General features: G+C 40.7%; 1 protein-coding gene across 1 annotated transcript in view; it reads left to right on the forward strand.

Annotated features, from left to right (window-relative positions):
- Positions 1–5408: 5408 nt before the first annotated feature.
- Positions 5409–14524, forward strand: part of LOC309569743 (Fc receptor-like protein 5) — a gene marked incomplete at its 5' end in the record, with an annotated part of 42088 nt that continues 32972 nt past the window's right edge. Inside the window, 3 exons of the mRNA XM_082275729.1 lie at positions 5409–5439; positions 9406–9426; positions 12160–12417. Of these exons, the coding sequence (XP_082131855.1) occupies positions 5409–5439; positions 9406–9426; positions 12160–12417 (310 nt within the window). The remainder of the gene's footprint in view (positions 5440–9405; positions 9427–12159; positions 12418–14524) is intronic.

Raw genomic sequence — 14524 nt, forward strand, 5'->3', positions numbered from 1 at the left:
GTAACCCCATGGCACCCATGTAGAATTGGTTTTACCTCCACGGATTGCATGTAGGCCTGCCTCTTCTTCTCCTCCTCCTACTCCATCCTCCCTCTCATTGGCTGACTCCTCCTTTTCCGCTGCTACCATCTCTTCCGCTGCGCCGCCCAAGATCCCCAGAACCTATTCGACATGCCAGGTGAGACGTTGCCATGCTGTGATGTGTCTGTTGTGCCTGGAAGCCAAGAGCCACACTGGTCCTGCATTCCTTTCAGCTTTGTGTTCACAGGCAGATCAGTGGCTAACACCGTTCAATTTGACAGTTGGTAAAGTGGTGTGCGACAGCGGTGCCAATCTGCTGAGTGCGCTGAAACAGGGCAAAATTACACACGTGCCATGCATGGCACATGCCCTGAACTTGGTCGTGCAGAGATTTGTTGTCAAATACCCTGGGGTCCAGGAAGTCTTGTGGCAGCCCATTTTAGAAGATCTTACACAGCCATGGCTCGCCTTGCTGAGAAAAACCTGCCCCTCAGACGTCTTATTTGTGACTGCCTGACGCGATGGAACTCAACCTTGTATATGCTTGATAGGCTGCTCCAGCATAAACGTGCAGTTAATGACTACCTGTACGAACTCTGCGGCAGGACAGGTTCTGGGGAGCTTGGGTTTTTTTCACCTCGCCAGTGGCTGCTCATGTATGATGCATGCAGACTTCTGCGGCCATTTGATGAGATCACAAAACTGGTCAGTCGCAGCCAGGGTGCCATCAGTGACATCGTACCTTACGCCTTCTTTCAGGAGCGTGCATTGCGTCCTGTCATTGATCAAGCCTTCGAGGAGCAGGAGCAGGAAGATGAGGAAGTCGCAATGCTGGATGAATATAGAAAGCATGTTATAGTGGATTTGTATTGTGCAGCATTGTGACTGGTGAGCGGTTCTGCAGCGATACTACAACTACAAAGAGTGACAAATCTAATTAGAAAAAAGTATTATAACTGGTGTGATAGATCAGTGGCCCCCCAAAACAACAGATTGAAGTGGGGTGTTATATAACAATATACTTTCATAATAGTGTATTTGGGTACTGCAGACATTTTTTATCTGCATCATTGACGTCACCTTCCCCACCACTAACATTAGAGATCTCGGAGTAGGCAGCAACAGCGGGGACCAACCTCCTTGGGCTGATCTGGGTACTGTCGTCAGACTGCTGAGTGGCGGCTGTTGTTACCTCCTCTTCCTGATCTGATGCCAAGAATGACTGCACATCGTAAATGTCTTGTGAAGGATCGGAAAATAATTCCTGTGACTCAAGCGGAGGGTATATGGTGGTGGTGTTGGTGGTGGTGTCTTTGGGGGTGCACATAGCAGAGAGTAAAGAGGGTGCAGATAGAGAGGATGAGAAAGGTGCAGAAGAGGAAGGCTGAGTGAGCCACTCAACCAAGTCTGGTGCGTTCTTTCATGTAATCGAACGCACCTTCTGCAACTTCCCACTTTGGCTCCGGCCTGGTGCTCCTGCCCTACCCCTACCACCCCTGCGGAAGGGCCTGCCTCTTCCTCTGCCTGTCATTTTTTAAATGACCCTGTGACAAAAGTATCTAGAGAAGCGCAGTATATGTGGAAGAAGGTATATAACACCCCGCTTCAATCTGACGTTTTGGGGGGCCACTGGTCTATCATACCAGTTATAAAAAAAATTTCCTGGTAACTTTTCTCACTATGTGTAGCAGAGTTAACGCAGCAAAAGAGGCAACATTTCTGCAGTACCCAAATACACTGTTATGAAAGTATATTGTTATATAACACCCCGCTTCAATGTGTCGTTTTGGGGGGCCACTGGTCTATCACACCAGTTATAATACTTTTTTTTCCCAGTAACATTTCTCACTGTGTGTAGCAGAGGTAACGCAGCGAAAGTGGCAATATTTCCGCAGTACCCAAATACACTATTATGAAAGTATATTGTTATATAACACCCCGCTTCAAATCCACTATAATATGCTTTCTATGTTAGAAAGTACAGTGGAACCTTGGTTTACGAGTACCTTTGTTTACGAGCATTTTGAAAGACGAGCAACATTTTTTTAAAAAATCTGTCTTGGTATACGAGCACTGTCTTGATATATGAGCAGTTTTATCCACTAAAAGCATGCCATTCCCTCTGTTAATGCCTTCTGTCACATACCATTATGTGTCCCAGTGCTTCTACTGTTTATAAAGATGCCTATATACTGTTTTAGAGTGTTTCCCTGCACTTACTGTGTACGATTCTTTATCCCTCTGTTTGTAATGTTCTGGTACCTTTGGGTACCCTAATTACTCTTTTCCTAAGTGTATGCGCCCCACCATTCTCTTTTGGTAAGGTGCGCATACACCTTTAAGACTGATGCTGTCATCACTGAGCGCCGGACTGAACAGCTATTTAAATCACCAGCTTTCACTCACATGTGTTCGTTCAACCTGCTTTGTGCCTTGATGTTAACCTGTCTTGAAGCTCTCATGCTTGCAAGCATACCTCGCTGTCGGAACCACGCTGCGCTGATCCCTGTATCCCGCTACCGGATCATCCGCTCTTGCCGAACCTCTCCTCTGCTACATTGCTACTAGTGATAAGTACCCCACAGGGGAAACCTCTATACCCTTCATACTAAAAGCTTACACTATCTAGCGCTGCATACTAAAGACTATTACTACATCTGCATTATCTAAGATTGCTAGCTCTTGAGCCTACTACCATCTGTTCTTGCACTGGGTTGGTCTCTCCTGTATGTTCACCTGCTACTCTATCATCTGCTACCATACATGATTGCTAACCTATCTGCATCCCATCTGCTACTATCTTACTTTCAAGAACATTTCCTTTCAAGTGTCTGTCATCTACCATCTCTACCCAACCTGTCTCTTCAGCCTATCATCACTGTGTTACTATATACATAAGTCACTCTAGGAACATCTTATTGAGTGTGTGTATTTACTTGCTGAATTGAGATCATCCACACATGATGAGTCTTGGGAGTTGGGATTGGTGTCTCAGCGTTTCTCTACATGACTACTGAAGTGGAATATTTCTGCAGCTGTAAATCCACATCATACATAAAACGCAGGAGCGTTACACTGTTACTCTCTGGTCTCAGTCCTCTCTGCTCTCCCAGGCGGGAGGGGCCGATCACTCCTCCTGACATCATCTGAGGAGGAGGGGAGGAGAGCAGCAGAGCAGGGCTGATTAGTCACACAGCAGCCAGACAAGCTCTAATACACTATTAATCGGCTGTTATATACAATACAGACACAGGGACACACAATGTTATTTAACAGAGGATATGGCATACTTATACTGTACAGTTATGTACTTTATATATAATACAGCATATCTTTATTTATACCATTAAATGCTTCTGAGTTGAACGAATCATCTGAGTTTCAATGCTTTCCTATGGGAAAACTTGCTTTGATATACGAGTGTTTTGGATTACAAGCAAGCTGCTGGAACCAATTATACTCGCAAACCAAGGTTCCACTGTATATTAAAGTGTATTACAACCCTATATACTGCACACCAAACAATAGTACACCTATACCAGTCCTTAAAAGGACTTTTGTGGACCTATTTGCTAGCGATTTGTGTCACTGATAGTCTGTCCCTGCTCCACACAGCAAACCTCTTCCTACACTGACAAAAGGCAGAATGTAAAATGGCAGCCAGATCAGGTCTATTTATAAGGTAGGGGTATGTCCTTGTGCTGAAATGTCTCAATTGGCTGTCCTGTACCACCTGATGGATGTGTCATGGGTCAAAGTTCTTCACAATGTAAAAGAATATGGCGGTCGCTGCAGGATCAGCATTCTTTGACTCCCCCCTGCTATCTTTCTTCAGCTGATCCTCTTGCTACAGCCAACATAAGCCATTCACCTCATGATCAAGATCCGCAAATGTCTATTAGGTATGGGACCACCCTTGCCTGGACAGGAGGATGATCGCCTTGGGCTCTATTAAAGATTTGGGCGTTTAGGATCCCTGTCATGGGGATCATCTCCATTCGGTAAGAGACAGTGTGAACAGGGTGTCTGGTGTTGGTTTCCCGGATTCACAGTTTGATTTGTCTGACAACTTGGGACTTTACACAGACTTTATACATCACCAGTTTATGTTCGTCACAATTTCTATATCACTATTCTCTTTGGAAAGAGATTGGATTTTGTTCAGCACTTGTTTTGGACACTAATATTTGCTGTATTTTTTGTTCAGCACTTGTATGAACACTCACCATTTTTTTGTCTAGCAATCGTATTCACTTGGTGGATAATACACTGATTGTTTTTTTTATATATATATATATATATGAAAAAAAGTGATCACAGTAGTGATAACTATAGCGCTTGCAGTGTCCCCTAATGGGAGAATTTATATATTTCACAATAGTGCTTAATATGGATAAATGGTGATAGTATCAAATAAATAATTAATTAAATACACTGATAAATAGACAATTAATAAATAAGTGGATAAATAAATAAACCACTGGTGATTAAAGTCCTTCACAGTGTGCAGTGAAAAAAACTTTCAAATTGGTAAAAAATAAATCATGCAGTCCTAAACACAATTCATATAATAATAAAGTGCTGGTGCTCCTTGCTGGATTCCTTAGTGCTTGCTTCACCGTGAGTAAATGAAGGAAGCACTAAGGAATCCAGCAAGGAGCAAGGAGCACCAGCACTTTATTATTATATGAATTGTGTTTAGGACTGCATGATTTATTTTTTACCAATTTGAAAGTTTTTTTCACTGCACACTGTGAAGGACTTTAATCACCAGTGGTTTATTTATTTATCCACTTATTTATTAATTGTCTATTTATCAGTGTATTTAATTAATTATTTATTTGATACTATCACAATTTATCCATATTAAGCACTATTGTGAAATATATAAATTCTCCCATTAGGGGACACTGCAAGCGCTATAGTTATCACTACTGTGATCACTTTTTTTCATCACTAGCACCCGCACTTTACATAGCAGCTGCAACATATTAATTAAATTAATTTAAATTATTTTATTTATTGATTTAAATCACTAATCACTTTATTTAATCCACTTATTATCATACAATTAGTAAACCAGGTCCTGTTAAATATCTCCCTGGCGCGCTAATATATACAATTCGTATATATTTTTTTGTACAAATATATATATATATATATATGCTTTATCATTATTTATGTAAACATCAGATCACATTGTAGCGCACCAAATTTATTTTCACAGCTTTTTTATAAATAGTTTGTAGATTGCAAAACTATCAAAAAAAAAAGAAGTTTGAACAAGTTTGATTTCCTCTTTTTTGTAAATACAGGAAGAACGTAAGATTTTGGTTTTCTTCTGTTAAAACATTCATCATTTCTTATATTCACATTTTCTAGTCAACATGAGTCCAGAATTCTCTGTGCTGTTGGTCTGTAAGTAAATTACATTTATTTTTTTCTTATTATAAAGTAAATCTATGATCTTATATAGTGATGGTTTAATTTTTAAGGGAAAAACCAAAGGACAATGTATCATAACCCATAACCAATCGTCAATCATGATTAGGAATGCACTAAATGTATCAAAGGAAAATCTAATTGGGTGTTATAGGTAATTATGTATGTTTGCTACTTTTTGAACTGCATGATGGAAGCAGGCTTAGCTAAAAGCTAAAAGACTCCAGCACAATGAATCGTCTTAAAGTTTATCTAAAGCCAAAATGTTTTTTTTTTTTTATTATGGATAGACATAGGAAGGGTTAGAACCCTTGTGTCTGTGTCCCCATTGGAAAAATGTACCTTCTCTATTTATTCTGGTGATATTGTCACCAAGGCAGAAAGGGATTTAAAATACAAAATATTAAAGTTTCAACAGAACAGTAATAATAGGGTAATTTTCCAACGGGGACAAATGTCTAGATGGGATGAGTGTATGTGGGCTATGGCGCTACCATGGATATAGATAGCTGGAAATCAAGTCCTTGTCTATATAGACAGGTAATGTTGTGTATGCCTTCTCTTAACGCATGATATCAATATCTCAGTTCAATAAAAATGCAATAAATATACAAAAAATGCAATAGAATATTCAAAGAAATCAGTGCTGGGTGACAAACCGGTGGGTGGGTGAATTAATATACACAGTAAATAAATACAATAGCTAAATAATTTATGCAGAGTAATAATTAGTGGGTGAGTGGACCAATGCCTAAGTCCACTAAAAAGTGTCTCAGTGCTTTATAGTGAATTAATAAATAATTATCCCATCAATGAAAAAAACTTTCCAATATAATAACCCATATAAAGTGCTGTATATCACAGTTTTGTAAACCAAAGTGCTGTGTGCAAGGGAAAATGTCCCATATATATAAATAAATAAATATCAAGTCCAAAAAATTTGCTGACATTCCCAGTGTAATAAAACATGATAAGGTGCTACGTGCAAGGGAAAATTTCCCCTAAATTAAAAGTCCAATAAATTATATAGTGAAGAAACTGTGCTTTATGCTTGTGCCAAAGAAGAAGATACAGTATATTGGGTGCTGGTGCTGATCTGAATCCTTGCTGTGCTCGGTGCGGTGCTCTGTTCCCCTATTGTAGTTGCACTCACCGCAATTCTTTCCCCATAAAGGGGTAACGAGCCTTGCACAGCTAGTGGGTATCTGGACGGTCCTACGTATCCCTCTGGGCGTTAATGGATGGACTACCCCTCCTGGTCCCTTGTGGATGTGTGTGTCCAACACACAGAGAGCCTGGCTGCTGGGATCCCGTGGGCTTCACTTGAAATATTACCCCATATAGAGAAAGTAGATAGGCCATAGCGTAATATTGCAAAAACTATTTATTAATCAAAAAATATCCACTCACATGTAAAGTACTGTGCGATAAGCTGTGTTGGTACGGCGTCCGTGCCGGATTTCCGGGTTGCGGATGCGTTCCTCGAGTAGGAACCACACTAGCGGAAGTAACGAAATGACACACTGTCCCGTCCTACGCGTTTCGTCAGAGCTGACGTCATCAGGACATTTAGATTGCCAACTATCTAGAAAGGGATCACTTTGCAGAGGTTTTATCTTATTTGCTGTTTTGTCTCCAGGACAGAAATTGAAGGGAAATGTTGCCAACCAGACATAGACAGCAACCCTTTGACAGGGTTCTAAACCTTCTCTACTTTACTGAAAACAAAAAATTAAAAATACAGAAGGGTAAAGGGTCTCCTTAGTCTCCTTAGCTACTTTTATCAGCTGTGGGGTAAAGCGTTTAGCCACATGTCCCGAAACTGGATTGGTTCTTAGCTTAGGAGATGCCTTTAAACCTCATTTGCCTGTGCCTCTGTGCTTGTGATAGTGTTTGTATCCTAGCTCCCTGTCTGTTTTGCTTACCCAGCTCTGCTATGATCTTGGATACTCTTGTTCCCAAACTTTGTGTCATGGGGTAGCGTGGCAGAGCCTGACATAAGAGGAGTGGCTTACCGAGTAACTGGCGTGGCACAGGTTCACCAGAGGCGCGGAGTCTAAGGGTTAGCCGGATTTCACCAGGGCCCCAGATGGTGGGGATGGACTTGGCTGCTTGCTAACACCAGGTCGCGGTCCCCCGGATTCCCAGGTTGAGCCAGGAGCAGGTCCAGGACCAATAGCCGGTAGCGGATAAACAGATCAGGATCAGGCAGGAGAATAGTCAGGACAAGCCAAGGTTAGGGCGGGCATCAGGCAATCAAAATAGAAAGACAAGCCAGGTCAGGTAAACAGGAACAGCAGAATATAAACAGGCACATGATACAGGAGAGCTGATGATAACACAGCAATTACCTGGAGTGACTGCTGTGTTTAAATAGGCCGTTTTGGCGCCAATTTAGTAGCCTCAAACTATTCTAAGGTAGCCTTGAACTATTCCAAGGTAGCCTCTGACTATTCCAAGGTAGCCTCTGACTATTCCAAGGTAGCCTCGAACTATTACAAGGTAGCCTCGAGCTATTGTAAGGTAGCCTCAAGCTATTCTAAGGTGCCTCTTCGTACGCGCATGCGCATAGGCATTCGCCGGTTTGCGGCGCCAGTGCGCCTGCGCATGGCAGTGGATCCCTGACACTTTGCCTTAACCAGATTACTTCTTGGATTACTGCCTAAACGTGGTTCCCTGATCTTGGAATTGTTTTCGGCTTAGGCTTGCTTTCTACCAGCCTTGGCCTTGATACTGTTTTTGGACTATGCTTGCTTTCTACAAGCCCTGATCTGGGAACTGTTTTTGGACTATGTCTCCTTTTTACCAGCCCTGGCCTTGATGCTGTTTTTGGACTATGCTTGCTTTTTACCAGCCCTATTCTGGGAACCGTTTTTGGACTAATCTTGCTTTCTACCAGCTCGGACCTTGGAATTGTTTTCTGACTAGGCTTGTTCACTTCCAGCCCTAACCTTGGCTTGCCCCAGGATTTTGCTACCAGCTGCTGTCTACTACATGATCACCCTCAGGGCTACAGGTCACCTTCCCCGTCTCTTGCTTAGTGGCTTCTGTGCAAGCTGTAGTATCATGTTCTAAGACTTGGGGGCAACCAATTACCCATAGACTCGCCTAAAGCAAATGGGGCTGCTATAGGCAACCTCATCTAGGTTTTAAGCTGTGCATTATATAAACTTTAGAATCTACATTAATACATCTACAGTAATTTCCTAGTAATGGTGACCACACGGGAAAAAATTTCAAAGATTAACCGGAATCTCATTCCTCCATCAAAGAAAAGTCAAACTCCCTGTACTCCCTTCTCGGTTTCCACAGAGTGAAACATTTTACAAGTATGGGGACATTTATATAATGTACAGTATGTTTTTCCCAATACACAAGTTAGTATTAACCTTATAACAAGCATTTGATATTTATTTGAAATAATAACCCAAATAAAAGAGATTTAATTGAATGTTATTTGAATTTCTGAATGTTAATTTGACATCCGAAAAGTTCCTGGTGTAAGTAAATGTCTGTCTGGTGGATAATTATTTGATGATGATGTGGTATCTGGATGATTCACTACTGTAAAAGGCATGTAGTGCTATATTACTGTATGTGTGTTACCGGGACAGACAGCAATAAAAATCTGACAAAATCGCCAAAGCTAAAGTAAAGTTTGGTCTAGAATTGGACCTTAAACTTTAAGCAAGCAGAATAATAATGTACTATAGTTACGATTTAATTTGTTTTTTTGTATTTACTTTATGTTTTCCTGTATTCATTATTTTAAAAATATAAAATGCTGAATCTTAAATGAGGTAACATTCAAAGGCTTTTGTAATGATGGGGACGGTTAACTGATTAAGACAGGAGATGAACAGGACAAAAAAACCTTACATGTATTCATTTGTAATGTAAACATAAAACGTTATATTACCTTTCTCTTTTGTCTTTTTTTAGTGATTATTTTGGAAAAAGCAGGTAAGTGATCTTTCTTTGGAAGACAATAAAAGATGTAATAACTTAAAATACTTCAATAATGACATAACTGATAAACATATTTAAAATATTGCAACTGTACAACTGTATTATCACTCTTCAATAGGTTTTGTTTAATCTGTAAATGTACGTTTTTTGGGTGTTAAATTTAATAAATGTATGTTTGTCATGTGTCATTGGATATTGCTGTTTTGCTTTTAACAAATCTTTATGTTATGAATAAATAAAAAATAAATTATAGATAAAGTTCAGCGAACAGTTCAAACTGAGCAAAAGTTTGGCCTGAACATCACCTGTTCGGCGAACACCTGAATTTGTGGGGCGCTCGGCGGAATGTTTGGTCGGTGACGTCACAAGTGGGGGTGATGTCACCTGGAGGCCCTGCCCCATACTTATTTAAGAGCTATCAAACGGCGGAGCAGGCATTTGGCGGTTAGCCTTCGTTGCAGGTGGAGCTTTTTGAAGGTTTTTCTGGGGGGTGCGGGGGGGAGTCGTGATTGACAATGGATCTACCCTATACTTATTCACATAGGTAGGGAGTCAAAATCTGATGGCCCCCTTGTTAAAGGGGGCTTCCAGATTCCGATAAGCTCCCTGCCCACAGATTCCCACAATCACAGCCCCCGGTTGTCAGGAAGAGACCCTTGCAAAGCCTCCCCCTTGCAGAGGGGGCTCTGCAAGGGCCTCTTTCCAACAACTTGGGGCTGCAGTTATGGGGATCTGCGGGCAGGGGGCTTATTAAAATTTGGAAGCCATGTGGCCTGCTATGGCTCAAGAGGGGTGGCACTCACTCGTCCTTCCCCCTTTTCCTGATCTGCCAGGCTGCACGCTTGGATAAGGGTCTGGTATGGATTTGGGGGGGACTCCACGCCCTTTTTTACGGCATGGAGTTCCCCTAAAATCCATCCATCACTGCACCTGTAAAAACTTTTTTTAATTAAAAATTTTGCATTGATACATAGCCCCCAGGACACTACCCGAGCCCCCCATACCCTTTTTATGACCAATAACTTGCATATAAGCCTTCAAAATTGGCACTTTTGAGCGTTATTTTAACTGACAATGTGCGACGCTGTACCCAAATAAAATGAATGTCTTTTATTTCCCCACAAATACAGCTTTCTTTTGGTGGTATTTGATCACCTCTGCAATTATTATTTTTTGCTCCATAAACAAAAAAATTTGATAAAAAAAATATTTTTTACTTTTTGCTATTAAGCACACCCAATAAAAAAATGTAAAAAAATCAAATGTATTCATCATTTTAGGCCAATATGTATTGTGATACGTAATTTGGTATAAAAAAAAAAAACCCAATAGGTGTATAATGATGGGTTTGCGCAAAAGGTATAGTGTCTACAAACTATGGGATATTTTTAGGGAACTTTTTTCTCTTAGTAATGGCTGCGATCAGCAACTTTTAGTGGGACTGTGACATTGCAGTGTACAAATTGGAAACCTAACTGACACTTTTGACACTTTTTTGGGGACCAGTGACACTAATACAGTGATCAGTGCTATAACAATACACTGTCACTGTACTAATGACACTGGCAGGGAATAAGTTAACATCAGGGGCCATCAAAGGGTTAGGTGTGCTCCTAGGGAGTGCTTTCTAACTGGGTGGGTGATGGCCTAACTGGTGGAAGACAGAGATCTGTGTTTCTGCTCAGTAGAAACACAAGATCTCCATCTTCCTCTCTGACTGAATGACGTTCTCCCTTATTTCCAAAGGCAGACTGCCGTTTTGCCTCCCCTGTGATTGATCAGCAGGTCCTGGCAGACATCCAGTCCACTGGACTCATTGACTGGCTCCCGCTGTGTCCAATCATAAAAAAAGCTTCAACCTACACCTATGGTGCAAGTGCATACTCCTATCTCCTCATTCCCGAATCATGTGCTTGGTTTCCTCTAGTGTAATTATTCAGAGTAGTACATAGTTCACACCAGAACTCTCGAACATTCCAAAAGTTCTGACCTGAACCACAAACCCTAAAAAAAGTCTATACTTCTTTTAGGGATATACTTTTTTTTGGGATAAAAATATCCCACACATTTAGCATCGTTGAAAGACACACGGAACAATTAGTATATTTTGGCAGCGCCATACACCTTTTCTTTTTACCCTTTAAAAATATCCCATAGTTTGTAGACACTATACCTTTTGCGCAAACCCATCATTATACACCTATTGGGGTTTTTTTTTTTTTTTTTTTTTTTTTTAACCAAATTACGTATCACAATACATATTGGCCTAAAATGATGAATACATTTGATTTTTTTACATTTTTTTATTGGGTGTGCTTAATAGCAAAAAGTAAAAAATATTTTTTTTATCAAATTTTTTTGTTTATAGAGCAAAAAATAATAATCGCAGAGGTGATCAAATACCACCAAAAGAAAGCTGTATTTTTGGGGTAATAAAGGGTATTCATTTTATTTGGGTACAGCGTCGCACAACCGCTCGATTGTCAGTTAAATTAACGCAGTGCTGAATCGCAAAAAAATGGCCTGGTCATGAAAGGGGGTAAACCTTTTAGGGCTGAAGTGGTTAAGGAAGCAATGTAGCACAAGGGGAAACTAATAGAACCAAGGGTTACCAGTGCAGAAACTTTGACAAATCATAGGCAGTAAGACTTCATTTTATTATCTGAAAATTAAATCTTTTTATTAGTTGTCACTAATATTTGCCATGTACAATGTTCTATCTTGTAGGATCTTCAGTGAGACCTGTGGTGATCTTCAACCCAAACTGGGACAAGATCTTCACAGCTGAGTCTCTAACAATGACCTGTAATGTGAGGTCACCTATTCCAGCAGATATGAGCTACACCTGGTACAAGGATAATACCAAGATACACAGAGGACAAAGCTTTGTAATTGGATATGCAAGAACAGGTAACAGTGGGAATTACCAGTGTGAAGGCACCAAAATGGAAAAAAGTGACCCTGTCAGACTGGATGTCATTCATGGTAAGTAATTCCAGCATTTTACCCACCATAAGATTACATATAGGTACAAACGATATTATTAAAGGGCCTTCCATTTGCTTAGGCAGACCATAGATTAATCAATTTTCTTTCCTGCAACCACGAGTTGCAGGAAAGAAAATCGCTGGATTTCCCCATCGACACAGTCAGTGTTGATGGTGGAATCCGTCCCGTGGAGCTATTGTGTTATGCCGATAGGGAGCCTTCCCAGCCGGCAAAACACAATGATTACTGCTTATTTGTCTTTTTTATTTTCACATTATTGTATATTTATTTAATGGTCTTTACATTATTGATGGTGATTTTTATTTGAGAGCACACGGTGTTTGTCTCAGGTTGAAAAATTTTATGAGGAACAAAACACAGATTTTATCTATCATCTCTATACAGTGTAGTGGTCATGACTGTGCGATGTACATCATAGAATTTATCATGCAGGGGTCAGAACTATGTAATGTACAATCCAATGTATGAAGAGCAGCAGTCAGGACTCTGTAATGTTCCATATAACAATGGAGTGCCATTGTCAGGGCTATATAATAGACAACACAGCATATAGAATGCAAGTGTCAGGACTATGTAACATACAATATAGGATATTGAGTGCAGGGGGTTTGGACAATGTAACATCCACTATATCTTCTACAGTGCAGGGGTAAGGACTATGGGATGCAGGGGTGAGGACTAAGTGCATCCTTACACTACTCTTTAATGGTGAGTGACCATTTTTTTATTGGTTTCAGTGGTCAGTGCACTTTATTACTTTGGTGCTCTGTGTTCCTTATTACATTGTTACTAAGTGGTCTTTGCACCATTTATTTGTGGTTAATGCCCTGTGCCCTTTTCATCGGTGACCGGTGGTTTGTGCCCTTTTTGTTGCAGGTCGGTGCCACTTGTATTGCTGACCAGTGCTCTGTGCCGCTTGTATTGGTGATTAGGGGTCTGGGCAGCTTGTGTTGGTGATTAGGGTTCTCTGCCACTTGTATTGGTTATTAGTGGGTCTGGGCCACTTGTTTTGGTGATTAGATCTCTGGGCCGCTTGTTTTGGGGATTAGAGGTCTGGGCCGCTTGTATTGTGATTAGGGTTCTCTGCCACTTGTATTGGTTATTAGGGGGTCTGGGCCACTTGTTTTGGTGATTAGATCTCTGGGCCGCTTGTTTTGGGGATTAGAGGTCTGGGCCGCTTGTATTGGTGATTGGTGGTTCATGATGTGTGTCCCCTTTATGTTGGTGGTCAGTGGGAACCTAATTAATTACTTGCCAGGGAGAGCTGCAGAGGTCCCATGCCATTTCCTCTTAGATCCCTTTAATGCATAGAATGCATTAAGATGAAAAAACCGTCTGCCTTTACAACTCCTTTAAAGTGGTTGTACAGGTAAAGAACCAATTACAGGGAGCTCCTCTGTTCTATTATTCTCTCCTACACAGTGTAAATATTTTTTCAAATCGATGTCTGTAAATACCTTATCTTTGATCTCTTCTGCCCGTTCACGTGACCTCCGGCCACTCTATTCCGCTGATCTATGGGCCACAATGGGAGGGGCAGAGATCCCCTTTGACGTCAGCTGGGGAGGACATGTGACTGCAGTGCTGGCCACTGAGCCCCTCCCGCTGTAGCCCTCAGATGGGGTAAGGGGAGCAGCTGGAGGGTCACATGACCGGCCAGAAGAGATCAAAGATAAGATATTTACAGGCATCGTTTAAAAAATCAAGTTTACACAGAGTAGGAGAGATTAATAGAAAACGTACATATAGAGGAAGGCCGCCTATATTCAAACCTTAGTAACACTCAGTCCCCATTATAGTGGAAACAACCAAAAATAACTTAGCCCATGGAACTTTTCTTAATGGTGCATGAGAAAAATCCAACAATTACAAAATGCATTACAACATATTAAAACAGACTAATAAAAAATATATAACATTAATATAGCTCATATTCATGTGATCAATATCCACATATTAGACATGTAAGCACAAACATATCAATCCTGATTATTTAGAATGAAATAAAGCACCATTCATGAAGTTGTAAAGTTTTCAAGCTCTCTACGTGTTTCATGGGGCAATGCCCTCTTCTTCAGGAGAG

Source organism: Pelophylax lessonae, assembly GCF_965119305.1.
Source record: "Pelophylax lessonae genome assembly, chromosome: 13".
NCBI lineage: Eukaryota > Metazoa > Chordata > Amphibia > Anura > Ranidae > Pelophylax > Pelophylax lessonae.